Source organism: Neovison vison, chromosome 3 (assembly GCF_020171115.1).
Source record: "Neovison vison isolate M4711 chromosome 3, ASM_NN_V1, whole genome shotgun sequence".
NCBI classification, from domain to species: Eukaryota; Metazoa; Chordata; class Mammalia; order Carnivora; family Mustelidae; genus Neogale; species Neogale vison.
This window is the reverse complement of record NC_058093.1, coordinates 123,595,121-123,621,649: the sequence shown is the minus strand read 5'-3', so window position 1 is coordinate 123,621,649 and position 26,529 is coordinate 123,595,121. Positions and strand designations below refer to the sequence as shown.

Genomic DNA, 26,529 nt, shown 5'->3' with positions numbered 1-26,529 from the left:
CTGGACGGCGGCACGGGGGCTGGGAATCACGAGCATCTCTGCTGCCTCAGCGGACATCCCCTGTGACGAAGGGGCAGATGGGGAGCTCTGCTTCCTTCCGACTCTTCCATCCCAGCCTGTGTGGGTCTCGGGGGCAATGGTGAAGACAACAGGGTTTGCGGAGGAGATCCCAAATGCCTGCCGTTAGTTTCTGTCCCCAGAAGAGAGGTGAGCAGCAGGACGGACCCCTGTTGGCACTGCGTGGGGGATGTTCAAACACTGGATCTTGCTTCTCAGTCATCCGCCAATATTGTTGTAACACAACGGCATGTCTATCAGAGAAGCCAGGAGAAGCAAGACGATCCCCATTTTGCACATGGCAGAAACCCAGGAGCTACAGCAAGAGACCAGAACGAGGTGCAGAGAACAAGAGACGGGCTGCCTGGGCGACCATCACTCGGGGACGTGGTGCCCCGGCAAGCCCCAAGAGCCTGTGCGCCTCCTCAGGCCTGCAGGGAGCAGCTCCACTCAGCAGGCGAGACCCCACTTCCTGGTGGCCGGGGCACGGGGGGCCGGGCTCCCGTGGGTCAGAACCACGGTCCAGTTCTCTGGGCGGCAGCCAGAGGCACAAGCAGGATCTCAGCGATGAGCCGTCCGCCAGTACTGTGAAGACAGAGGCTCGGCAGAGACGGTGAGCCCGGATGCCCTGGCTGGGCTTGCTCTGGGGACGTCCTGTCGTCATTGGCACCTGGTTCTGGGGCTGTGGGCACCCCGCAGACGCTCAGAATTGGACGAGGGTGCACGGGAGCCTACACCAGGCCATCTCACTCCGTCCCAGGGGCTGCTCCGACCCAAAGAAACGGCTGCTTCGGAACCGTCACTAGAAAATCACCTGGTCCGCGGTGGCTGGAAGGTCCTGCCTGCTTCCGCTGTGCAGGCTGACGGCTTCCGGCAATGATCTGGGCTAGGGAAGGTCTAGTGAGAGCTGGTCCGCCTCGCTGGGTGAGCAACTAACTCCCTTGGGCCCACGGGGGCAAAAGCATGGAGTTTCTACTCACGGGGCCAGTTACAGCCCCAGAAGGTGTTTTAACTTCCAACAGGAAGTTAGGATTTGGGAAGTCAGAAGTTAGGAAGGAGTGATTTAAAAACAAATATTAATTAAAGTAAACGAACTTTGTCTTTCCTATCTTGCTGAATGTACAGCTAGTTACCTGAACATCAGGCCATCCTGACGCAGTCACTCCAGACACAACCAGAGACCCTGGGTCCCAACAGGGCACATGTGTACGCACACACGCGCACATGCAGGCCCGGGGACCAGCTGTGGCAGGGGTGTGGCTCGCTCACACTCAGGGAGGTCCTGGGGTGCATGCACCCCTCCTCCTGTACCCACAGCCCTGCCCCAACTGCCCGAGAGGCCACGGGGAGAGGAATGAGCGTGGCTGACCCTCATGACGCCCCCCGGTGTGCTGTCCTGCGAGGTCTGATGGGTGAGGACGCCAAGGTACAGGAGAAACGAGAGCCGCCCAGGGCTGCGTGGCTCCGGGCTGAGAGGCTGGGGCTCCCCTTCGCCTCCGAGGACCACGGCTGGGCCAGGAGGTGGAGGACAGGAGTGGTTCCCAGGGAGTGAGACTCAGAAAAACTCGAGTTCTGGCAGCTGACCTCAGACAAGAGACCTCACAAGAGGTACCAGAACCCGAAGCGGGTATCCTGGACTCCGTCTGTCCCTCCCCCTCCAGAGGGCTGCTGTCTCACAGCACACTGTCTGATCCTACACCCGACCCAGACTCAGAAACCCCAGAGAAGTGGGTGTGCAGGCTCCCACGGTCTCTGGGGGCCCGGCTGGACTGGCACAGCTTGGGGGCACCAGGACACGGAGCTGGACATGTGACCCCCAGCCTGGCTGGGACACCACCCTCCGGAGCTCCGTTCCAACCAGGGCAGGTAAAGGGCCGCTGGCCTGTGGTCAGTGGGGATAGGGACCGAGAGCATGGTCTGGCCCCCCAGGACCACCAAGCCCTGCTGGGAGCTGAAGTGGCTCCCGTCTGGCCCCCGCCCCTCTCCAAGAAGGAGCACCCTCTGTTTTCCACCCCTCACGCTGAAATCTGGTTTGTGGTGGCGGAGAAAGGAGCTGGGAAAACCGAAAGGAAAGAAGAAACCCGTCTTCAGTGAGAGGGCGGGACAGGCTTCCTACAGCCTCTCCGAGCTGGCTCAGGAGGAGAATGGCGCCCGTGCTGGGACCGCCAGGGCCGAGAGCCCACTTTTCGGACACCCGTCCAGGCCTGGCGGGGCTGTCCCGGGAGTCAGGGCTGCGTGCCGCTGCGCACCCCCAGATCATGGAGCGGGGGAGGGGGACGGGGAGCCGTGTCAGGCGTTCTGCTGGGCTGCGCCAAGCGTTCCCCCCTCCACCTTCTCTGAGATGCCACCAAAAGCCTCGCAGGGTCACCATGTCCATGGAGGAGTGGGGCTGTCCCCGCGTCCTCCCTCTGGGCCTGGCTGCTGTATTTACAGGACACGGTGGCAGTTACCAGAGACAAGAGCTATAATCCAAACGGCCCAGAATAGCCACTGGCAGGGAAGCCTGTACTTAGGGGGGACCTCCCCCGTGCTTCTCGTGGCCGGGGTCCCACGGCCCAGGCTTGGCTGGCGCGTCAGCCGACCAACCTCTTTCCGCTCGGAGCAGATGACAGGAGCCCCAGGGAGGCCAGTGGGCAAAGCCTCCACCAAGGCCCAGCCCTCCTCAATACAGGCCCTGCGCCAACGCCTCTGTTCCTCCGAGACAGTCCCTGGCGTCCTCCCCACCACCCCCCCCGCACGCAAATACTAGCAGGACCCCAGCACCCCCTCTCGGCACCCCGTCCTCACTGTGCTCAGGGTACAGCCCCTGCCCGCACCCTTTCCTGCAGAGACACGGCTTCCCGGGGGTCCCCTCCATCCTGGGGCTCGCCTCTCACCTCCGTCTCCTTCTGGGGGGACAAAGCACCAAGAACCCAACTGGTGTTGAATGAGTGCCCCGGCTCTGAGCCAGACGCTCTGCTGCTTCAGGACACGCTTCCAACGGCCGGACTGACATCACTCGCGACGTGGTGTATCTCCCAGAGTGCTCCCCGTGGGCAAACCGACAGCTCCCGGAGCCTTCGCCTAGCTGTGTGACCAGCACCACTACTGCTGAATTCCAGAACATTCCGTCACCCGAAAAGAAACCCCAAACCCAGAGCCACTCTCCCTCTCCACCCAAGGTTGTGATTTGTGCTATTTCATTTAGGTTATGTATCTAGAGTCTCTTTATGGAAAAATGAGCAAATGTGGATGCAGACGGTCGCCCTCTCGTTCCACCCCAGACGGGAATGGGGCACACATGCTCCTCCATATCCAGTGTCTTCCACTTACTACGACTTGAAGACCCTGGATTTTAAGCACAGAACTCGTCATCTTCCTGGCATTTCCGAGACACTGACCCAGCACAGGAACAGCCCCTGGGGCCGGGACACTCCTGCCGGGTAGGTCACCCACGGTGGGCAGAGCTCTGCAGGCCGGAACCACCTTGTGCTGGCCATCCAGACGTCACCGTCTGAAGGAGTGTGCTGCCCTGGCCACTTCCTGATGTTTCTGCCTCGGGCGAGAGGGAACGCTGACCCGCAGGCCGTCCCTCGGCTTCACCCATAACTCGGGCTGTGGGCAGATGCGCCAGCACAAAGACGTTGGCGGCAGACCTGGGCACAGGCTGGACCCTGATCCTGGTGGCTCCCTGGGGCTCAGGTTTGTCCTCTGTGAAAGGGACCGTCCATCCTTGACTCCCTGGGCTTGGGGGGCAGCGGGCAGGGGGACAGGGTGCTGTAGGGTCTGTGGACCAGGACAGCCCGATGCTTCTGTGACAGCGGCACAAACCTGGGATGCTCGCTGTCCCCTGCAGCCCACCCACCAAAAACGCCGTCCGCATGCGGGAACCAGGGCCCGGGTGTGCATACTGTGCCGCCGATCAGAGACCCCCGACTCCCGTGAACCATGTGGCATTTCTGCAGGCCCTGTCTGCGGTCCTGGGAGTACGTAGCAGGCCCCACGCAGGCCCGGCAGCACGGGAACATCCTGTCGGGTCTGTAGCAACAGACGGTAGAGAGGGCTTAGTCGAACTCCAGAAGCACCTGGGCATTCGCAGGAGCCCCGTCCCCCCAAGAACTCTCCCTGCGGAATCGGCTCTGTAGGACCCGCAGCATAATGGGGCTGTGTGTCCTCCCCCGGAGGTCAGGGGCTGGACCACCCACCCCGGGGCCCACGGCAATGTCGAAGCCCAATGTCGCTAAGTCACCGGAAGAGTCGTTGGCCGGAGGCACAGTTTACACGGGACCCCTTGCTCCAGGCGGGGGTCCCCTCCTCATGCTGAGAAACCAGCACCCAAAGCCCGAGCCCTAAAGGTGGTCAAAGCTGTCCACTTTTGCTGCTGACTCAGAACCTGAAAGTGCATTTTCTGGGACCGAGACCCTCTGTGCAATCGCTGGGGGAAGACGGGGGGTCCTAGGAGGGGCTCGGGTCCCAGGGGAGAGGGCCCTCTAAGCACAGACACCATGACGCGCCTTGTCCCAGGCCAGGTGCTCCTGCCGGCAAGGGCCATCAACACATGCTTTCCTGGTGGCCGAAGAAGCTGACCTCTCCACTGAGGTCACACAGGGGTGGGCCGAGGCCCACAGAGAGGAGGACCTACCTAGAGCCCGGAGTGGGTCAGGACCAAGGGGAGAGCAGACCCACGCTGCTCGGACACACGGCGGTCAGCAATGCCAGGGCAGGAGGCTGGCTGGACGGCAGGAGGCTGGATGGAGGCAAGGACGGTCTCTGGTCCCAAACCGCACCGTTTCCTGCACTGATGTCTGTCAGCACAGCCTCTGGGCTTGTTAGCTGCAGGGAGGGAGCTGGCCGCCCCGAGGTCCCTGCCGCCGCGTCTGGGAGGTGGAAGGAGACATGTCCGGAGGGAAGCACACGGGCAGCGTGTTGTTGGAGGAGGCAGAGAAAGCCCAGTGCTGTTGGGGTCGCGAGCAGGTAGCCGATGGGGATAGGATGACCGACCCTTCTGAGTGACCAGCGATGCCCCGTATGTCCGGGGAGTTCGGGAGGTGCTTCCTCCTGGGGGGACTTGAGACTCACAACATGCCATTGAGAGTCCAAGAAACACGGCTGTCCCTGCCGGCCTCCGGTCCTGGCATGTCCGTGCCTGAGACCCAGGTGTGAGGAGGGTGGGCCCCAGACACTGGCCTGGGAAGGCCCCGGGCCTCTGCAGGATGTGGTGGCCCAGCAGCACATGACAAGCTGCTTCGGTAAAAGTATCCTTTCTCGGCCTGTGACCTGAAATTTCTGACCAGATGACAGACAGACATCAGACAGACACCTTGCTCACATCCGTGGACATGTTACAGGAACGTACCCTGGTAGAGCGTGAGCTGAACTCGGCCAACACATGAGGCTCTGACGGGTGTAGATTCAGCGGGGGCTGGGGAGCTCGGGGGGCGGGCGGTGACCACAGCAATGGGAACACCCTGGACTCCACTGCACTGCCCACTTACACGTGGTTAAAATGGTCAATTTTATTTTATGTATGTTTTTCCAGAATAAAAGATTAGCCTTTGTCATCGGTCAGCATGTGCTGTGGTATCAGCCCCTTCCTGGTCTAACGAGGCGCGGCCTGGCAGGGGACGGGCTGGGCAGCCCGAGCGGCTCTTCTGCTCCGGCGCTCCCCAGTCCAACCACCGGCCTCGCCCCAGCTCTGTCCGCAAGGGTCAGGTGCCGCGCAACGGCTCGGGGCCCGGAGTGAGACTGGGGTGCCGGGGGTGCCTCCATGCTGAGTCACCTTCCCACAGGACGAGCTGGAAAATAGAGATACCGGGCAAAAACAGGAAGACAGACCACTGTGCAGGAGGAAATCCAAGTCTTGCTTACGCTTCTGGGAGAGAAAAGTTCACAGTGGAAATTTTTATCTCTGGACTCGCAGCCAGGGCAGGTAAGTCGTTGCTTGACGGCCCGTCCAGCGGGGCTGCGGACACAGAAGGGCTGAGGCCACTTGCCGGTGCGGGAAGCAGGGAAACAGGCCAACGTTCAGAAAGAGTAACCAAGAAAGAAAAGTAAGAAAGGAATGAAGCAGGCAGCCCGCTCCAAGCTGGGAGTCCAAGGGCCTAGTCGGCGGGAGCAGCCTTGTTGCTTCATTCCGGGCTTGGAAACCATTTTTAAAAGCGCAACCTTCCCTGTTTAATGGCCGATGGGAGACTACTCCCTCTTCTCCCTTGCGAACCCTGCCGAGGCCACATCTCAGTGGGAGTGTGGCTTCGACAAGCCCACCTGGATTTCCACCGGCTCCCGGCCTCCCACACCTGCCCCCTGCGATGAGAAAACCCTGGAAAAGGACACCGTGACCCCAAGTGGGGGCTGCGGGACCCCAGAGCGTCTGTGCGCACCTCTGGGTGGACCACGCCCCGGTGTGGTCCCTTCCTTGGGGGCCCTCCTGGGCCAACAGCGACTTCCTTCAGCAACTTCACTCCTTCCCAAGAAGGTTTTGTTGCAATGGATGGCATTTGATTGGGTTCAAAATGACTGGTACAGGGCTGTGAGCATCAGACCACAACCTGGGGGCAGACCCACTGGGCTGGCCTTCGGCTACGAAGAAGAGTTTCACTGTGTTCAGTACCCTGGTGCCTTTTTCCAGCAAAGATGCTTCCAGTGCAAAATGCAAAGTGCTGAAGAGAAGACAAGTTAACACGACACCAGCATCCGCTCGCTTATGCAAGACGCTTGGGGCAGCCGCTTCGTAAACACGCCAAAACACGTCTCAGCTCACGGTAATCCGGGCACCGAGTCCCCGTGGGACGTGCCGCTGGTCACAGAATTTGCCCGTCACTTTGGGTGCTCTCCCTGTGTGTCCTCCACGCTTGCCCGCCCGTCCTGGGCAGGGCCTCGTGGCCGACGGCGCCCTCTGCCAGGGGCTCCCCAGCTCCTTAGTGTGTTTGCAGGTGAGGAAAGGATCACCAGGCTCTCTGGGGGCACGTCAGCCCCCGGGGCCCTCCCACCCTCTCTTCCATTGCTCACTGAGCCTGGCACTTCTGGACCGAGCCGCAGCCTCGTGCTTCTCCCGGGGCTGCACAAAGACTTTTCGGTCTGCCCGCTGATGCCTGGCCTGGCACCACCGCCTCGTGTAGCCCCTGGATCTTCTGTTCCGGCTTGCGCAGCACACTCCCCTGAGTGGTCCCTGTGTCCCTGGACAGGACGTGGGGTTGCAGAAGCCCATAAGTGAGGTGAGCCTGTCCATACACCGGCTAGCTGGAAAGGGCTGATCATTCTGGGATGCTGTGAGTGACGTTCGGGAAGCGAGTCTTCAGTGGAAGGCTCTATAATTCATGCTGAAAACTTGGGGCTGGCTGACTTCCCCCGGTACCGTTGTCGCGGTCAAAGGGGAGTAGCAAGGACCTCACTTTCAGGAGGGACTAGAGGCCAGGTTATCCCTAAGTAGCCAACCCCTGAACACGGACGAGAGAGCTCAGACTTAACCCCTTGCTCACAAAGCCTCGAGGGAGTTGGCAGTTCATTCGGTCAGCCTTTGGCAACGTTTCCTAACACAGTCCATCAGGTTTCGATTCTATCCATTCCAGACAAGCAGGTTCCAAGTGAACCTAGGTCCTAATGTGGGAGACACTTCCCAGAACACCTCTATCTCCCAGAGTGTGCGGTCCAGGACAAGCAGGTGCGTGTGGTTATCCCCGAGCTTCGGAGAAGGCAGCTAGGCAGATTTCCCGTGAACCACCCCCGACAGCAAAACCTGGGTTCGGCCCCGCAGAGGCCCTGCTGACCCTTCCCACGGCTCTCCATCACCGAACACAACCTGCAGGCTGCCACAGGGCCAGGCCTGTTTCTCGGGCTGTGTTACACGGCCCACAGGCTCCAGGAGACACCTGCCCTCGGCCACTGGGAAGAGTCTCCAGTTTGCTAGCCACGGGGCTAGAGGGAAGCCTGAGATCTGTTGAATCCAGGTTGGGGTGACCGGAGTGCGGGCCTTTGTGGTCGGGGGCACCTCCCATGGGAAGTGCCTGAGTTCCTAGCTCTGAGAACTTCCAAAAAGGCACCCAGACAGGGCTGGGTCAGGGTCAGGGTCAGGGTGTGCAGCTTAGCGGGAGGCCATCCAAAGTGCCGAAGAACCCCTTTCTTCTAATCCTAGATGACGGCACAGAGCCTTGCGCCACCCTGGAAACAGAAACAGTCCTGCTCTATTAACTGAGGAGTTTGCTGCTTTTTGTTTAAAAATATCTATTTCAAAGCGAAATCCTGCTAACACAGGTGGCCTGACAGCCAGTCACTCGGCTCAGGCCTGTCAGCCTAACCCTGCAAAGAAAGCCCCATGCTGTGCCTCCACGGTTGGCCGTTCCCGCCGCACGTGGGCCGTCTGTGAGCTCGCCCTCTTTGAGAACTGGCTGAGATAGAAACATGTCGGTCATCCTCTGACCAGCCCTGGGACCTGACAGATCAGAACCAGGGAGACAGTCTCCCCCGGCCAGACCCCACTTGGGCACGGAGGCTCTAGCAGGCACGGTGGGGCCCGAGCACCTACCACGCTCTCCACTTTCAGCGCCGGGCCCAGGGCTCTGCCGCTGCCACCCAGCAAGGCCAGGTGTGCGGAGGAGGGTGCCTGCCCCACGAGGGCCCAGCTGAGGCCCCAGACTTGCAGGGTCCCCACCTGGGTGCTGTCCTAATGGGAAAGCAGCCCACAGACCCTCTCTGGCCTTCACTGTAGCCTTCAAGAGGGTAGAGTCAAAGCTCATGAGTTTCCACGCCACAAAAGGACAGTTTTAAAAGATGTGTATGAAAAGATTCCATTCAAATGTCCACCGAACGCCCTGCTAACAAGAAGACCGCGGGCGCGAGGTACCTTTGTTCAGAGTGTGCACGCCTTTAGCCTGGCGAGACATTTCCCCTAATTTACCCCACAGAGAGAATTCAGCACAAAGGAAAAATGCACAACACAGTTTCTAAGAATAGAAAGTTGGAACAATTTAAATATAAAACAAGGGACTGGTTACGTTTTGTTATATTTATATAGCTGATATCTCCTGTTAAAAGGCTAGTGTGTATCTACACACACCCACAAAAAGTAAAAAATACAACACTACCTTAAAATAGTATTTAAAAATTGAAATTACATTAAAAGCATTTGTGTATTACGAGCTGATTTATGAGACAAACCCGCTGGTTTAGCGAGATGTAGCAGTCTGGAAGGGGATCACCGGAACACACTGCAGGTTCCTTGGGGGTGCCGGTGGTGTTTGTTTCCACCTTGTCTGACATATCTTTTACAAGTGTGTTATAAGCAGAAAAGTCTTTTTAAAAACAAAAAGGCTTACAGAGAGTTTAATGAGAGGGTACGCTTATGATACATTAGAGTTTTAAGCGCATGAGTCCAAATCGTAAGCATACCATGGGCTTGACTGTGTAAAAGTAAACGGGACCAGACAGCAAACAAGAAGAGAGTGGAATCCAGTTTCCTCTCACCATTCTCGTACAAGGTTCTCTGGGACGGGGAGTTCGCCTCTCTCCCAAGGCTCAGCTCGGGGAGAGGCGGGCCCAGGGCCCAGGTGCTCCCCACCGGCCGCGTCTGGGGACGCCGACGACCGCATGCTCTCTGACTCCCTGCACGGACGGTTAGCCTTGCCAGGACCAGCCCTGGATTCTTCTGGATGGTGGGTGGCTCTGGCTTTGTTTTCTTTTTAATGAGCTACATCAGCACATTCTCTCCCCCATCCCCTCCCACTCCAGGGGTGAATGCGGGCTCCAGGCATTTTGTTTTCAGCATGTTCCCACGGTGAAGCAGTGGGAGAGTGTGTGCCCTTTCCTTCAGTTAAAAAAAAAAAAAAAGAAAAGAAAAGAAAAAAAAAAAAAAGGAAATTCTCCAAATATGCAAACTTGGAGAAATCAGTGGCGATTAAAGAAGCAAATGTGTCTCACAAGAAAGCTTCCACAGTGGAAGGGTGTCAATCCCTTCCTACGAACACAAGGACATGATAAGGTTAACTCAGCAAAACCACACTTGCCCTCACCACGTACAGCCTCAAACCCTGGGCAGTGTCTGCGGAAAGAGAACTAACAGCATTTGAAAAAGCGGGAGACACTGAGTGCCTCCTGCTGAGCCGTGAGCGCAGCTGAGAAGCCGCACGTGCCTCCTACTACCTCACGAAGAAGTGGAGAGAAGCAATCCCAAGCAGGACCCCTATGCCCAACACTTTAAGATTCTGCCAGTGCGTATAACCGAACTCGCAATGATTAAATACATCTTACTCTGAAGAACATCCCGTAGGTACTTTCTCCGGCAACTCACTTAAGTGAAATCGTGAGCAAGTACCTCCCGCCACCCCCATGCGTGCAACTTCTGATAGATGAGACGTGCGTGTCTTCCTCGTTCCAGGCACCGAGAAGAAGGCCAGAAGGCCAGAAGCAGTTACCAGACACATGGAAATGTGCAGTGTTTACGTGTACTTTGAAAGTAGATACTTTAGAACACTCCAATCGTGCTGAAAATCTTGTGGCACGATTGAGTCTGCACAAGCCTCCCGTGGCGTCTGCAGAAGCTGGTCACCTGCGGGACAAAGGAGCCCCCAAATTCAACAAGGCTTCCAGCTCTAGATCTGGGCTGGGGCCTGGGAGGCAAAAGGCCCATCTCTCAAATAACGAGAGTGCTAGGAATGCTGGGGTGGGGGGTTATGTGATGGAAAGTGGTAAAAAGTTAGTGTTTGCACTTCCTGTTTGTTCTGCTAAAAATAGAGATACTCTGAGGATCTCTGCGGGTCTTGTCCGCATTCTCTGGTTTGGGCCGGCTTTCCAAAATGTTCCTGAGCCCTCAGGGAGGGCCAGAGGAGCACACAGGACAGAGAAAGTGGTTCCTCAACACTGAGTGTGCTACCCAAACCTGAGCTCAGATTCTCCTACTGTGCCCTCTTGATTCTATAACCGATTTAATGGGCAAAGCGTTCAAGTGAAAGTCGTAAGGACATCTGTTATATACCCATGGGGAGAAGCCCCAGTTTCTAGCAGGAGTCCAGCCCCACACAGGGGACTGCAGACGTCTGGTAAATGCTGGGAGAGAGAAGCCTGTGCACATGAAGGCCGCAGGCAGGGTTCGCAGGCAGGGCAGAAACGCTATCTCACACCCTAAGGAAGATGTCCCCAACTCAGTCCCAGGGGGGCAAAGTCTGAGTCATTCCTGGCCTGTCATTTGAGCTCCCAAGGGCAGACTATGCACAACTGGGTTCTTAACCCTGAGCGCTCCATGGGCCCTCAGGAATCTGACGGTGCTGGGAAACTGCTCCTCAGAATCACGTTCTTAAAAGCAGTAAGTAAAACACATGTATTTACAAAGGAAATAAGTTATTTTGAAGATGATAAAAATCCGACAGCAAATATGTGATATAACACTATATGTGCTTTCTTACTTATTTAATGTGTTAAATAACAGCCTGTACCACTCCTTCAAAATGACAATCACTGCAAGTCACATTCAGACATCGGCTACAACGAACAAGATTTCTACGGGCAGCTGTGGCAGGTCTGGCTGACCTTGCCCAGGGTTGGTCACGTTCCTATTAAGTTTACCAATGGACCCAAAACACATGCCCCTCAGGAGCCAACTGGAGAGTCCTGAGCACTGTCTTGAGTTTTGATGCCACAGAAATTAATCACAAAGTGCAAGTATTCACACATATTGAAAATGGCTCAATTTCGGAAATAAAGGCTAAAGACATCACCCAGGGTCCAAGCTCAGACCCAGGAGAGTCTGGTTTAAATCTCACACTTTTCAAACAGAGATACTGAGATATATTTATTGAAGCTTAATTTACGTACCATATATCTACCCACTTAAAGAGTAAAATTCAATGGTCCTGAGTATATTTACAAGCCCGGCAGTCAACATCACTGCTGAATTCCAGAATATTTCCAGGGTCCAGTAAAGAAACCCTAACCTTCCCAATACCCCTTCCGCCAGCACCACGAATCTGTGTCTGTCTCTGTGGATCGTCCCATTCCGGACTTCTCGTATAGAGTTGATTCTCATTATTCACGGTAGTTATGGTCTATAAAGTCTCTGGAACATGGAACCATGACTCCTGGGAAAATACAGGGGTAGGTTCCTGTGAGCCTCTTGATCATGTCTTTATCCACTGAGCAACACAAACCCTTGTGCTATGTGTGTGTCTGTTTCAAGACACAAATTCATTGTATGTCACCAACTCACAATGTTGAGCTCACAGCCAAGAGCACTTCCTACACAGAGAACACGCTGTCCCTCCTGCGCTGAGGAAGACTCAACAGCACTCCTGCACTATGCTGGGGTCATTTTCAACAGGGACATCATAAGAGAAGTGCAGGAGGATGCTGGGAAGAGGGCAGAGCAGGGAGCACCAGGAATCTCTCCCCACCAAGGCAACGGCTGCACGGGCAGACTGTCTGATGGGACTCTTTGGGGACGGTGGGGTCTGCCGAAGGCCTGCAACTGTCCAGGGGAGGTCATCAGTGAGGGTCTCTCCGAGCTCTCAGCACGGTCGCAGCCGCCCAGCCACGCCGCAGGCAGCTGTGCACGTATTTCTGGAACAGCCTGCAGACGCCAGGTGGGCAAGGACCTGTCCTCCCAGTAGCAGGGTCTACGCTCTGACACGGACGGTGGCTTCCCATCACACAGGTGCCGACACCGAGCCTGGCGGCCATCGCTGTCACCCCTCCAGCTCCAGCTCTAGCGACGCCAAGGGCATTGAAAGGGCAAGGGCCCCCTTGGCCCCCTTTTGGGAGCCACACATTAGGACATTCAGAAACAGCTGCACAGGTGGGAATCAGGAAGGGACTGTGCGTGCCCACGGAAAGGCTCAGACAAGACCCGAGGAGACAGCAGCTTACACCTCAGGCTGGTTCTCGGCACAGAGACAGACCGCCGACAATCCAGAGAACTTCGACAGCAAAACAGCAAACCCTGGGGAAAGGGGAGAATCTGATTTCCAGAGTCACCACATCATGAGACTTGAACGTCCAGTGGTCAGTCAGCCAAAAAATCACAGGACACACAAGGCAACAGGAGAGTCTGGCCCACGGAAAGGAAAAGGAGAAGTCAACAGAATCGGTCCCTGAAAAAGACCTGAGTCAGATCTACTAGACAGGCTTTAGAGCAACCGTCTTCAAGATGTTCAAAGAACTAAAGGAAGATGTAGGTAAAATCATGAAAGAAAAAGTATGAACAAAATGGAAATATAAATAAAGAAGTAGAAAAATCAGAAAAGAAACCCAAAGAAGTCTGGGTGTTATAAGAAATCAACAAAACTACATCAAAAACTAATGATGTTTTTATTATTATAAAATATTTTATTATTATTATGCTGGCTGAATGAACATAAAAAAAAAGTTCTGGAGCTGTATAGTAACTGAGATGAAAAGCTCACTAGAGGGATGCAAAACAGATTTGAGCAGACAGAAGAAGTATCAGTGAACTCGAAGACAGGACATCTTTGGGGACAGTGGAAATGATTAACACTGTGGAATAGAAAGTCCATGAATAAAAAAACCAAACAGAGCCCAAGGGACCCATGGGACACCATCAAGAGGACCAGTGTACACACTGTGGGAGTCTAAGGAGGAGAAAAGGGCAGAGAGAGTATCTGAAGAAATAACGGCTGCAGAAAGCCTTTCTAACTGTCAGAAAGACATGTATATAAAATTCCAGATGGTCAGCAAATTCCAAGTCAGATGAAGTCGGTGAGACCCACTTGGAGATACTTTACACCCAGACTTTCAAGACAAAGAGAGAGCCGTGAAAGCAGCGAGAGATAAGAGAGTCCTCACATCTAAGAGAGGACACCCAGTAAGATTATCTGCAGACCTTTCATCAGAAACTTTGGTTTCAGCGAAGGTGTACCAATACGGTCAAAGCTGTAAGAGGAAAAACCGGTCAGCAGAGAACCCTCTATCCAGCAAAACCATGCAGCAAAGTGAGAGAGAAACCAAGACGTGGCCAGACAGACAAAGCAGTGGCTGTCGGTGCCCACTGAGCCTCTCCTACAAGAGCTGCTCCTGCGAGTCAGACGGGCGCAAGGGAAGGACAGGAGACAGTCCTGGGAAACTGTGCATGGAGGAAGGTCTCAGGGAAGGCTAACACGTGGCCAGTTATAAAAGCTAAAAACCGGCGCCTGGGTGGATCAGTGGGTTAAGCCGCTGCCTTCGGCTCAGGTCGTGATCTCAGGGTCCTGGGATCAAGCCCCGCATCAGGCTCTCTGCTCAGCAGGGAGCCTGCTTCCCTTCCTCTCTCTCTGCCTGCCTCTCTGCTTACTTGTGATCTCTCTCTGTCAAATAAATAAATAAAATCTTAAAAAAAAAAAAAAGCTAAAAACCTAAATGTAAGACCTAAAACTATAAAACCCTTGGAAGAATATTTAGGACAAATGCCTTAGGACGTTGGATTTGGCAGTGATTTCTTGGATTTGACAGCAAAGGCACAGTTACTGAAAGAAAAAATTGACAAATTTGACTTTGTACTAAATTACAAATGTTGTACATCAAAAGACAATACCACAGGGGAAAGAGGCAGCCCACAGAATGAGAGAAAATACTTTCCAGTTATACATCTGATAAGGGATGATCATCCAGAATATGAACAACGCCTGAAGCTCGCCAACCAAAGAGAATCTGGTGCAAAAATGGGCAAAGGACCTGAACAGACATCTCTCCAAAGAAGATGGACAAGTGGCCATTAGGCACTGAAAATATACTCAACATCCCTAAATAATGGGGACTTAGGAGTCAAAAGTACGAGATCCCACCTCATACCCATTGTGATGGCCGCTCTTGAGAAATTGGAGGGGCACCTGGGTGGCTCAGTCAGTTAGGTGGCTCACTCTTGATCTCAGTTCAGGTCTTGATCTGGGGGTTGTGAGTTCAAGCCCCGCATTGTGGGGAGGGGGAGAAAAAAGACAAAAAGAAAATCCTAAAAACAAGAGGTATTGGAGAGGATGTGGATAAACTGGACCCCTATGCACTGCTGGTGGGAATGCAAGTTGGGGCAGCCCCTGTGGAGAACCGTAGGACAGTTCCTCAAAACATCAGGACTAGAGCTACCACATGAAGCAGCAGCATATGTAGTACAGGGTGTGTTCCCAGAAGGATCGAAAGGAGGGTCTCAAAGAGATGTTGTTTCACATTCATAGCTGCATTATTCACAAAGCCAAAACACTGAGGAAACCCCCACGTTTGCTGATGGATGACTGACGAACGAAATGTGCTCTGTCCACACGGAAGAACGGTATCCAACCTCACAAAGGAAGGAAATTGTGCAACATGACACAATGTGGATGAATCTTGAGGACACTGTGTTCAGCGACAGGAGCCAGTTACAGAGACAAATGCTGTGGGATTCCACTTCTACGAGGTTCTTGGAGGGTCACAACCGTACAGACACAAAGTAGGGTGGCGGGTGCTGGGGGGTTGAGGGAGGGCGGCTTGGGGAGTTCGTTAGAAGACAGACTGACTCAGTCCTACGAGATGAAAATCATCTCGGAGACAGAGGGCGGCGATGGTTGTCCATCACTGGGAATGTATTAAAGTCCCTGAACGGGTCGATGGCAAATTTTATGTCATATGGATTTTGCCACAATTAAAGAAGAGAAAACGCAGAAGAAAGGGACAAAGAGGACCTGCGTGGACCATGGGAAGGACGTTTTCCCGCCTGAGAGCAGATGCAGGAAGGTGGAGCGGAGCGGAGCCCTTCCGACATCAGCCGCATCGGCCGCTGACTGTTCCCTGCTCTGCACGTCTGCGAACGGCCCCACGGGTGCCCTGAGTACTGAATGTGGGCGACAAACAGACTGGAGCGACCTCACCGGAGGAGGGTGGAGAGAGCCCCAGGACAGCAGCCTGGACGCCCGGCTGCTCTCGCCTCCCGTTCTCTCCAAGGTGCCTGTGTGCTGTGTCCGTGACCCTTCGGCCCCTCTGTCCCGTCCCATGGCACATACCGGCTGTCCACTCCCGGCTGCCGTGAGCAGCCCCCCACAAGTTCTGGTGTGGGAAGCTAAGTCCCACACCCTGGGGCTTTGGTGAAGGGACATGGGTCTGGAGTTTTACTGTGACATCTGTGTAGGTTTGGGGGAAGAGATTAGTAAGTGGCAAAGCAGTTTTCCCAAACCGAACTGTGGGTTCACTTCAACACCTGTTGGAAGACTGGGGACTTTTCAGGCGGGACAGTAATGAGCTTTTTCTTACAGGACGCATCCAGGTTCATAAGGTCAGGATGTGAGGGACAGAATGTGTGGCCACAGCCCAGCCATGAGAACAGCATATGTGACGGACATCTTGGAACCCTTGCTGCAGGGAAAGGACAGGGGACTTGGATGTCACCTCGCAGGGTAGCCTCAGCAAGGCCCTGCCCACGGATGGACACTCCCCTGGTCATCAAGTCCATCCTGAACACGCAGGGCATGAAGATGGCTCCTGCTTCCTGCCGTCCACAAAAACCCAAGCTCCCTGCCTCTCCCACTAGGACACAGTGCTCACAGTGACCGTCCACTGAGGATGGTGAGAATGGAACCCTAGTGTCCCCACGGACGGGACCACGAGGCTGGGCTGAGTGAATGTTAGGGGCACGTTCCTACTCAAGTCTGACAGCTATGTGAGGTGGACACTGCTGTCCCATTTTACAGACCAGAAACAACATTAAGGACCAGTTGGTCACAGAGCCGGTGACAAGGGTCTGAACTGAGGTCCCCCATGCTCCTTGCTGTCACCCTACAGAGGAAGGCAGGCTTGCAGGGAACGTGCTCACACTGCAAACCCAGGGGCTCAGAAACCCAAAGCCAGCGGGTTAAACTTTGGGCTATTTGTCCGAGGACAGTGGAGAAGGAACAGTAAACAATTAAGACAGGATGGAGGGCCTCAAAGAAATCGGAGCTTCCCTTGGGAAGCTGACGCGTGCCCAGCTGCAAACACACAAGCCCCGGGGCTTCCCGCATCATCTCAGCCTCAGTGAATCAGCAGCGCGGGGCGCCGGGCGCCACCTGCCCTCAGCCCAGAAGGGTGCTCTCGGCGGGGCCTCGGTCCCCAGGCCCGCGCGCGTGCTGGAGGGCAGCCTGTGTGGTGGCTGAGGGGGCCCGCGTGCAGATCTGCAGCTCACACACCCTCCCTGACCTGGGGCGGCCAGGGCGGAGCCGTGGGGTGTGGGGTGTGGGCGTTCAGAGAACAGCTGACCCACACCACACGCCACACAGGGAAGCCGGGGGACGTGAGGGAATGAGGCAGAGCAGCTCGGGCCGCTGGGAGAGGGTGGCGTGAGGGAGCCCCGGGGCAACGTGGGCGGCACAGGCTGCCAGGCCGGGGGCGGGGGGGGGGGGCAGGTGTGGTCCCAGGGAAGGGGATGAGAGCAGGAGGACCCCGGAGGCTGCGGCTGAGCTGGGGGCCCAGCACGCTGGGGGCTGGGACGGAGCTGACGTCATCGTGAGGAAGTGACACCTGTGAGGGCTTCTGGGAACCATCAGCGGGACACTCAGCTCAGCAAGACGGCAGAGGCAAAGCTGTGTGATCTCATGCCAGAGGGCCCGTAGGAAGGGGAGGTCGGCAGATCTCCTGTGGTTCCCCCTCTGTGTGCTCCCTTCCAGCCTACAAACCAGTCGGCCCCAGCGAGTCCTCACGGAGCACGGGCTGCTGGCCAGCATGCTCGGGCACCTGGATGTGTGGCCACCTGACGGCACCTACGTCCAGATGGCCGAACGCGCCGCGGGGACCCTGCCTGCCTTCAGAGCCGGGCTCCTGGCCTCACACACGGCCCAGGGTCCCGGCCTCCTCCTGCCCCCAACACTGTGATGGCTACAAGTGTGCCCAGCCCCCGTCCCTACTGCGAGCTGCTATTGTCCCCCTGCAAGGGTCCCCGAGGTGTTCTGCCCTGTGCAGGCGGCCAGCGGGGTCCCCGAGGGGCTCGCTGGGGGCACAGAAGGTCCAGTCATGACCAAGTCGCCCAGGAAGCACCGTTTTCCAAATGTCGAGCCTCACCTGCAGGGGTTCTCCTCAGTATTTCACTGTGAAATGGGAAGTTTCTCCCGGGTTTGAGATGAAAACAAACATCTAAAATGCAGCTGGGAGGGGCACAAGGACAAGCTTGGACTCAGCAGGGGGGCTCCTCCCTCCCAACCAGAAACCCATACGAGCAGCTTATTTTCCCATAAAATGATACTGTTACAGCAAAGCTAGGCCCTGAGCGCGAAAAGTTAACCAAAGTTATAATTTAAAGCTCGCATCATTTTCCAACTCTGAGAAGACGGTGGAGAACACACCGGCAGCCACGCTTCACTTCGCACTATAGGCTAAAGCCTGTTTGTTAGTGAACTCCTTGCTTCCAGTTAAATAGGACAGCGTCAATATTATTCCTTCCTCAGTATTTGGACGTCAGAAGTCAACACTAGTGAAGACGGAAAATGCATTTTAAATTGTCTAACAAGGGGCACCTGGGTGGCTCAGTGGGTTAAGCCGCTGCCTTCGGCTCGGGTCATGGTCCCAGGGTCCTGGGATCGAGTCCCTAATAGGGCTCTCTGCTCTGCGGGGAGCCTGCTTCCCTTCCTCTCTCTCTGCCTGCCTCTCTGCCTACTTGTGATCTTTGTCAAATAAATAAATAAAATCTTAAAAAAAAAAAATCTTTGAATTGCGTAACAAATTAACATTGACCAACAAACATCACTTTCTTTCATCTGCCCCGGGGCTGGACACGAGAAGCATGTGGTTCTGTCCTGACAGACGACAGTGGGTGCTGCACCAGTGCAGGTGCAGGTGCCGTAGGCAGCACCCCGCCCCGTACCTCGTTTCTGGATGAAGACCCGGAGCAGCGGGTTTGCGCTGGACACGGCCTTGCAGAAGTTGTCGTCGTTGTTGATGGGCAGCAGGTCCCCGTGCACGTCCGCGTAGCCGATGGTCACGTCCGTGTTGGAGATGTGATGCGTACGCACGACCAGCGTATAGAAGTCTTCAAACTTCCCCGGCTTGTGGCGGTCCAAGGAGAACCTCCGGAACTCAGCCCCAAACTACAGTGCGAGAGACAGGGAGTAAATGAGGGGTGGGGAAGGGCGCCCGAAATAAGGCTTGTTCCCTGGAAGACAAGCGTGGGACAGTATCCCTGTCCTCACGGAGCTTGTGCAAAGACAAGAGTGTGGGGAGCAGCTCCACCAGCGCTGTGGGCAGGATGGGCGCTGGGGCTCAGTCTTGACACGAAGAGCAACGTCAAAACTAATCACCAGGACGGTGGGTGAAATGGCAGGAGCCTCCTGAGGGCCTCCACCCACGGCTGCCCTGCAGGCCCAGGGTAGGTTCTGGACAGCCCTGAGGCAGGGTCAGACCCTCAGGGGCAGGAGGGAAGCAAGAGCCCCCTGGAAGCTCTGCATTCACCCGAGGGCAGCGGGTAGTCCTGCAAGGACTTTAGGCTAAGAACTGACTTGATAGGGTTTGCATTTCTAAAGGACCAAATGACTGTGCCTCAAAAGGGTTAGGCCCGAAGCCAAGGTGAAGGGAGGGAGGAAGGTGGTAAAAAGGAGGCTTCAGAAATCTCGGGAGGCGGGGGCCTGGCACTGGCCAGGACAGAGCAGGTCTGTCCCCAGAAACGCTGGCATTCGCCGTGTGCCCTGGGGAACGCCTGACTGTCCCTGGCCTTGACTCAGGTGCCCACGCAGCTCGCGGGGGAGAGGACCGCAGGTCACCTCCCACAGATGCACCGTGGTGGCCTCTGAGGACACCGCCAGTCTGGCTCACAGTTTTCCGGATTAGGGTGGGTTGCTGTCCCTCACTTGGCCACAGAGGCCTTTATTCATCAGGCAGGACAGACGAGTGCTCTTCAACGTAACTGAAAACTCATTACAGTGATTCCAAAATACACATAAACGAAACGTCCCATGAAGTTTAGATTGAACGAGTCGTTACGTCATCTAGACGTTATGTCAAGCCGGCAGGGCAAATCGCTCCCACCGCATGGGTCTGTATGGCTCTCAAACCGGGTGGGCGTCAGAACCATCTGGAGGCCCCCCGAGGTCACAACTGTGCTGACCTGGAGGCCAGCCCAAGACCTGCCTTTTTAACAAGTTCCCAGGAGAAGCGGGTGCTGTCGGGCTGGGGACTGCACACACGAAACCCACGATTTTAGGGGAGTACGTCTCCCAATCTCCCCACCCACAGATCTCTGAGAATCAGAGCAAAAGCAAAAAACCAAAGGAAACAAAGTCCTCACCCATCCTGCACTGCCCCCGGAATAAAACCCTTGCAGGCACACAACAGCGGGACATGGGAAAACGTCGGTCTGGGAACGGCCACCCTCCGTGAGGAAGCACAGCTCCTCCGGTCTGCCTCCCACACGCGGGGCGAAGGGGGTGCGGCGGGGCTCCCCCCTTGCTGCCACGGGGGTGCACAGCCCAGTAAACCTGAAAGTCCCACCCCGCATTCTTTAAAGACAGGTGTGATTTCGTATTTGTCCCCGCAGCCGCACGGGCTGGCCTCTGCACAGGGGGGCGGCACCCGGCGGCCACGAGACTCATCAGCACGCCCGGGGCCGAGCCTACGACGTGCGCTCCGGGGGGTCCTTCTCAGCTTGGGTGATGCCGTCCCATCACGAACGTGTGTCTGAACAGCAGCTGCCCGCCTGTGCCACCTCGGGCCCGACCCCAGTTAACTTGCAGAGCGGCCCGAATCCCGGCGCGCCCCCGTTCAGTAAACACGTCAAGGGACTTGGATCCCGTCTGAGGAGAGCAGGGAGCACCTGCGACGTCCGCGCCACCTCCAGACCGGACGCCACGCACGTGCTCTAAGCAACTCGGGCTGCCTCTCCTCCTCTCACCCCTGCGGGACCCAGGCCACATCCCAGCGTGAGCAGGGAGAATCAGCACGTGGGACAAGCCCGTTTGGTCTAAGACACAGCTAAGCTGTTTCTCACTTCTAGTAGTTTCCTTCAAAATACGTCCTACTGTGCTGACGTGAAATGAAACTGCAGATAGAGCTACTCTACCTGTTTGATAACGAGGCTTTGTTGGTCCCGCAGAATGGCAAACACGCTTTATACATTGAACGAACCTCCAAGTTGAACAAAAAGAGGTATGAAATGGGATATTAGCATTTCCCCTACATTTTTATTGTGGCAAAATACACATAACATAAAACTGACCATCTGTGCCAGGTCCCCACCATCCACGTGCCTTTGATGCTGCGGACTGAGTCTGCCCCCTCGAACGCGACACCCCAGCCCCTCTCCCAGCCCCTTGCCATGACCTGCCCCAGGACTCTAGGACCGCAACTGCTCCCGGTCCTTCACATGAGTGGGATCACACAGTTTGTCTCTGTGACCACGATGGGCATGATTCCTCCCATTCTGTGGCCTACCCTACTCTGTGCACCTTGGTCCTTCTAAGGGGAAATGTCATGGCTGTGGTCAGGACACAGCGAAGAAAAGGTGGGCGGTTTCAGGCAGCTAACTTGCCTGCTAACCTAGAACAGGTGCCATATGAAGGTTTTTCTTAAAACTTTCCTTAGTAAGCACTGAGCTTTGAAGTCCTGACTGGTTTGGAGTGAGGACAGGCAGCCCCGTTTGTGGGGCTTGGCCACTTTGACACTGGGATAGCAGGTCTGACCCTCAGCAGTCACTACGTGGTCATGAGCCTTGCCGGGAGACACCCCCCGCCCCCGCCTGTGGAGATTCTGGGCATTTCAAGATGGTCTCCAGGGAATGCTCAGGCATTTTCAGAGGGATCCCTACACACTACTGGAGTGGTTAGGGTTAGGGTCAAACGTCACATGCCCCTGAAGAACTCAAAAAACTACCATGATAAAAAGGATAATATATTTTAAAGTTAGCATGTACCTTTTTTTTTTTTTTTAAGTATTTTATTTATTTGAGAGAAAGAAAGACAGAGGTAGTGAGAGAGAGCTCAAGTGGGGTGGGGTGGGGGAAGCAGGCTCCCCGCGGAGCAGAGAGCCCGATGCGGGGCTCGATCCCAGGACCCTGGGATCATGACCTGAGCCGAAGGCAGAGGCTTAATGACTGAGCCACCCAGGCGCCACTAACTTTTTCATAATAAAGACAAATAGTTGCAAAGGACACAATTTCTGGCACACTGTAAATATGTCTTTTAAAAACAAATGTTTTATCGGATAATCTTTCAAATACAGTCAATGAAATCTAAATGCCACAGTGATTTGATGTCACCATCATGCATTTTAAAACAGAAAAAGCAAACTCTTCTGTAGCGATCCCAGGTTCTGCAGGGTTGCTTTTTCTGTTTGGTCTCTTGTTGCTATAACCCTGTCCCAACATTTCATCACAATAATTTATGCTTGAGTGCCCTATCCCTTTTCTGTGCAAGAAAAACAGATAACTTGAATTAAACATTCTTTTCCACATAGCCACAAGGCTCTACTTGTGGGGAATGTTTCTACATTTTGTTGTCAGTGGGTATGGTGTTTTAATTCTGCCTCTGGAAAGCGTCCTGGATTGAATGTACAACAATGGGAGTGCGGCTGCGGCTGGTAGCGTGCTTGAAAACTGGCTAAAATGGCAAATTTAACGCATGTGTATTTCACCAGAACTATAAAGCAATATAAAATAGGTTTTTTTGCAGTAAAGAAGGTTCTAGCCTGAGTCATTACAATGATTAAATCACGACTGGAACACAGTCACAACATTTCGTAGATAATTATTAACCAGCCAAAGGAAAGACTTAAAAAATCTTGCACTGAATGAAAACTGTTTAACGCACCACGAGGCAAGTGTGGCGTTGGCTCTTCCGCTCCTTTTTGCCGTGAACGTCAGCACTGGGAAGGCCTCTCCGGGCAGCGAGCGCTGACGGCTCCGAAGGTACGCCAGACCCCAGCTCTCGGACCCTCACCAGGTCGTGTGCCAAAGATAAATAATCATAGAGTGCTCTATCATTAAAATTACTTTTGATAATCTATTAGCTGACAATTTAATTAGGACAACTTTGAATGCTGTTAGAAGCAAAGTACTAGAAAAAACTGGCTTGTATGATTTCTTATCCAAACCCTTGGCACAATTCACTTTCTCAATTTCTGGTAAGGACACCAAGAATTATATAACAATGAATCCTACCTGCTACTTATTATGTCTAGAGGAAACCTGTGTGATCTGATATAAATGGGAAGTAAAAATATAAGATTTGTACTCCATGCCTTTAGTTTTTTGAATAAAATGCTTTTATCACAATGAAGTTGGATTCTTGGGCAACGCCATAAGCAGAAGGTCTTTCAAAATGGATAAATGACCTAAATGTAGGACCTAAAACTATAAATGGTAGATGAAAACTTAGGGCAAAAGCTTTAGGACACTGGGTCTGGCAATGGTTTCTTGGATATGACACCAAAGGCACAGGGAGCAAAAGAAGAAACAGACATTGCACTTAGGGAAATCTGCCTTTCCTGCATCAAAAGACATTGTCCACAGAGGGGGGCTCAGTCAGTGACGCGTCCGACTCTTGGTTCTAGCTCAGGTCATGATCTCAGGGTCCTGAGGTCATGCCCACATTGGGCTCTGCTCTCAGCATGGAGTCTGCTTGTCCCTCTCCCTCTGCTTCTCCCCGCAACTTGCTCGCTCTCTCATAAATAAAGTCTTAAAAAAAAAAAAGAGGACACGATCCACGGACTATAAAAACCTGTAAAAAGGGAGAATGTTCAGAATGTATGGAACTGCTAAGTGTGATGCGGCACACGCCCACACAGCGGGTTAACACGTGTTACTGAGCCTCAAACAGGAAGGCTGTTCTGGCCCTGCTACCGCACAGACGAGCCTGGAGCACTCCGGCCGTGTGATCCTCGCGGATGAGGTCACTGGACCCGTCAGATCCCGGAGACAGAAAGCAGGTGGTGGGCGCAAAGAACTGGAAAGTCACTGCTTAATTGGCAGACTTTCCTGTTTCACAGGAAAAAGGAGGTCTGGAGATGGTGGGGACAGCTGCGCGGCGTCGTGAATGTACTTAGGGACACTGAACTGCATGCGTAAAATGACTGGGTGGCAAATCTTATGTGATGTGTGTTTTACTACAGTAAAAGAAATGGAGGGGAATAAGATTTCTGCAGGAGGCTGTGACAAGCTCTGATTCATCCCTATGATACGGACAGCCACTCACATAGGCAGGGCTGTCAGTGTGATCAGGAAAGCCCCGAGAAGGCTCTAATCTCTCCTACCTGGCTGATCTTGGGGTTCTGTGAGTCAGGAGTGAAGGCTTTTAAGGCGAATTGTAAGCAGCTGGAGTGTTAAAGGTGTGCCCCAAGAGCCTCAGAGCACAGCCTCTGGTTCAAATCCTTCCAGGAAATCTTGGTTCAATTACCAGCTGACCAGGACCCTAACAGTGGTCACACACGACAATAATATACTTTACAGAATTACTCTAGGGAAGTCATTAAATAAAAAGCAGCAACAAACACAAATCCTTCAGAGGAAAGGGTTTGATTTCCACATCATATTATTTAAAATGTTGAGTTTTCAACAAATTTATGTGATCTAGAAAGAGACAGAAAAAGATGGCCTCCATGCAGAGGAAAGTGAGCAGCAAACAGTCATTTAGGGTCCCAGAGGCTGTGCTCACAAGACAGAGATCTGAGATCAGTTATTATAATTATGTTCAAATAACTGAAGGAAACCACATCTACAGAGCTCACAGAAACCATGAAAGCAAGGAACACGTTATAAACAAAGAGATGAAAATTATTAAAATAAAGAGAACCGGATGGAAATTCTGGAATTGAAGAATATAATAACTGAAGTGAAGACATTCCCTAGAGGGACTCGACAGACTGTTAGACGCGGCTGAAGAAAGAATCGGCAAACGTGAGGATGGGTCGTTTGAGACTGTACTGTCTATGGAGCAGAAAGAGAAAAACGAACAGTCTTAGAGATCTGTGGCCGGCTACCATGCATCCCAAGGAAGACACGACCTGGTAAGAGTCCAAGAGCTGGGGTCTGGTGTGCCTTCAGAGCCCTCAGTCCCATCTACTCACTGCCCAGGAAGCCTTCCCAGTGTGGACATCCACGGCAAAAAGGAGCGGAAGAGCCAACGCCACACTTGCCTCGTGGCGCGTTAAACAGTTTTCATTCAGTGAAAGATTTTTTAGGTCTTTACTTTGGATGGTTACCTAGAGCGAAAAAGGCAGAAGGAATATTTGAAGAAACAAAGTCTATAACTTCCCAAATCTGATTTAATCTACATACCGAAAAGTGCAATCTATAATTAAGATAAACTCAATGTGATCACACCTGGACGTACCGTAGGCAAACTGTCAAAATCCAAAGCCCGAGAGAGAATCTTAAAAACAGGAAAACAATTCATTACATAGAAAGGGTCCGCAAGTGTATGAATGACTTCCTGTCTGAAATCATGGAGGCTAAAATGTTGTGGGACGTCATGTCGGGGGTTGGGGGAGAGAATGTCAAGTGAGAACTCTGTACCCAGCAACACTGTCCTTCACAAATGAGGGAGAAATGAGATAGTCTGAAACACACAAAAGTAGAGAATTTGCCACCAGCAGACTTGTCTTGTAAGAATACTAAAGCTATGTTTCAGGCTGCAATAGAAGCACACTACCCGTGAACTTGAATCCACGGTAAAAACAAGCAGCACCGCTGAATGGAACTACGGAGGTGTACATAAATGGCAGTCCAAGTGTATTTTTGCTTGCTTGTAACTTGTTTCTTCTGATTAAAAGACAACGCCAGAGGCAGTCAGCTTTCCTACCTGCTGGGAGCCTCTACTGGTCTACCAGGCACGCTGACCCCGCAGCAAGACTAGGGTCTGAAGCAGTAACATTTGGTATGCGGCCGCGGGCTTTCCCTGGACAGTGCCAGGCTCTCCTGAGTGGATCCTGGCCTTACCCTGTCCCCCAAAACGCAGTACTGACATGTCCTACAATAAAGATGAACCCTGAACACATGCTAAGTGAAAGATGCCAGACACAAAAGACCAGATACAGGTTTTTTCACGTATGAGCCTGTTTACGTGCAAGGTACCGGATAGGCAGAGTCAGAGAGCAAACTGACTTCTCGTTGCCCGGGGCTGGGGAGAGAAGGGATGGAGAATGGCTGCTAATGGGTAGGAGGGTTATTTTTGGGGTGAGGAAAATGTTCCCAAATTAGATAGTGGTAATGACTGCACAACTCTGTCAATATACTAAAAACTTCTAAATTTATACTTTGAAGTTGTGAATTTTATTTCACGTGAGTTATAGCTTATAGAGCCTTTTTTTTTTTTTTTAAGTTTCACCTCAAAGAATGATTTTTTTAAATAGCCAATTGAAGGCTGATTGGAAGCTGTATTCGGAAACACAGAAAGCCCAGAGAGTGACATCAGACGGGTTCAATGCGGACCCTGCTTTTGCTCTTGGCACACAGGAAACCCTAAGGGACCAAGTGTCCAGGCATGTGTTGTCAGCCTACACCAGTTTAGAAAATAAAGACTTAAGAACTCAGAGAAGCCCCCTCCCCATCACTGCTGGGTTTGCAGAACAGAAACAGGATGTGAGACACAGTGCAAGCTGGTA

At 53.7% G+C, this 26,529-nt stretch overlaps 1 protein-coding gene across 1 annotated transcript in view; it reads right to left on the bottom strand.

Annotated features, from left to right (window-relative positions):
• PARD6G (par-6 family cell polarity regulator gamma) overlaps positions 1-26,529 on the bottom strand; it is a 78,366-nt gene that overhangs the window by 36,525 nt on the left and 15,312 nt on the right. The window contains exon 2 of the mRNA XM_044242760.1: positions 18,809-19,031. Within this exon, the coding sequence (XP_044098695.1) occupies positions 18,809-19,031 (223 nt within the window). The remainder of the gene's footprint in view (positions 1-18,808; positions 19,032-26,529) is intronic.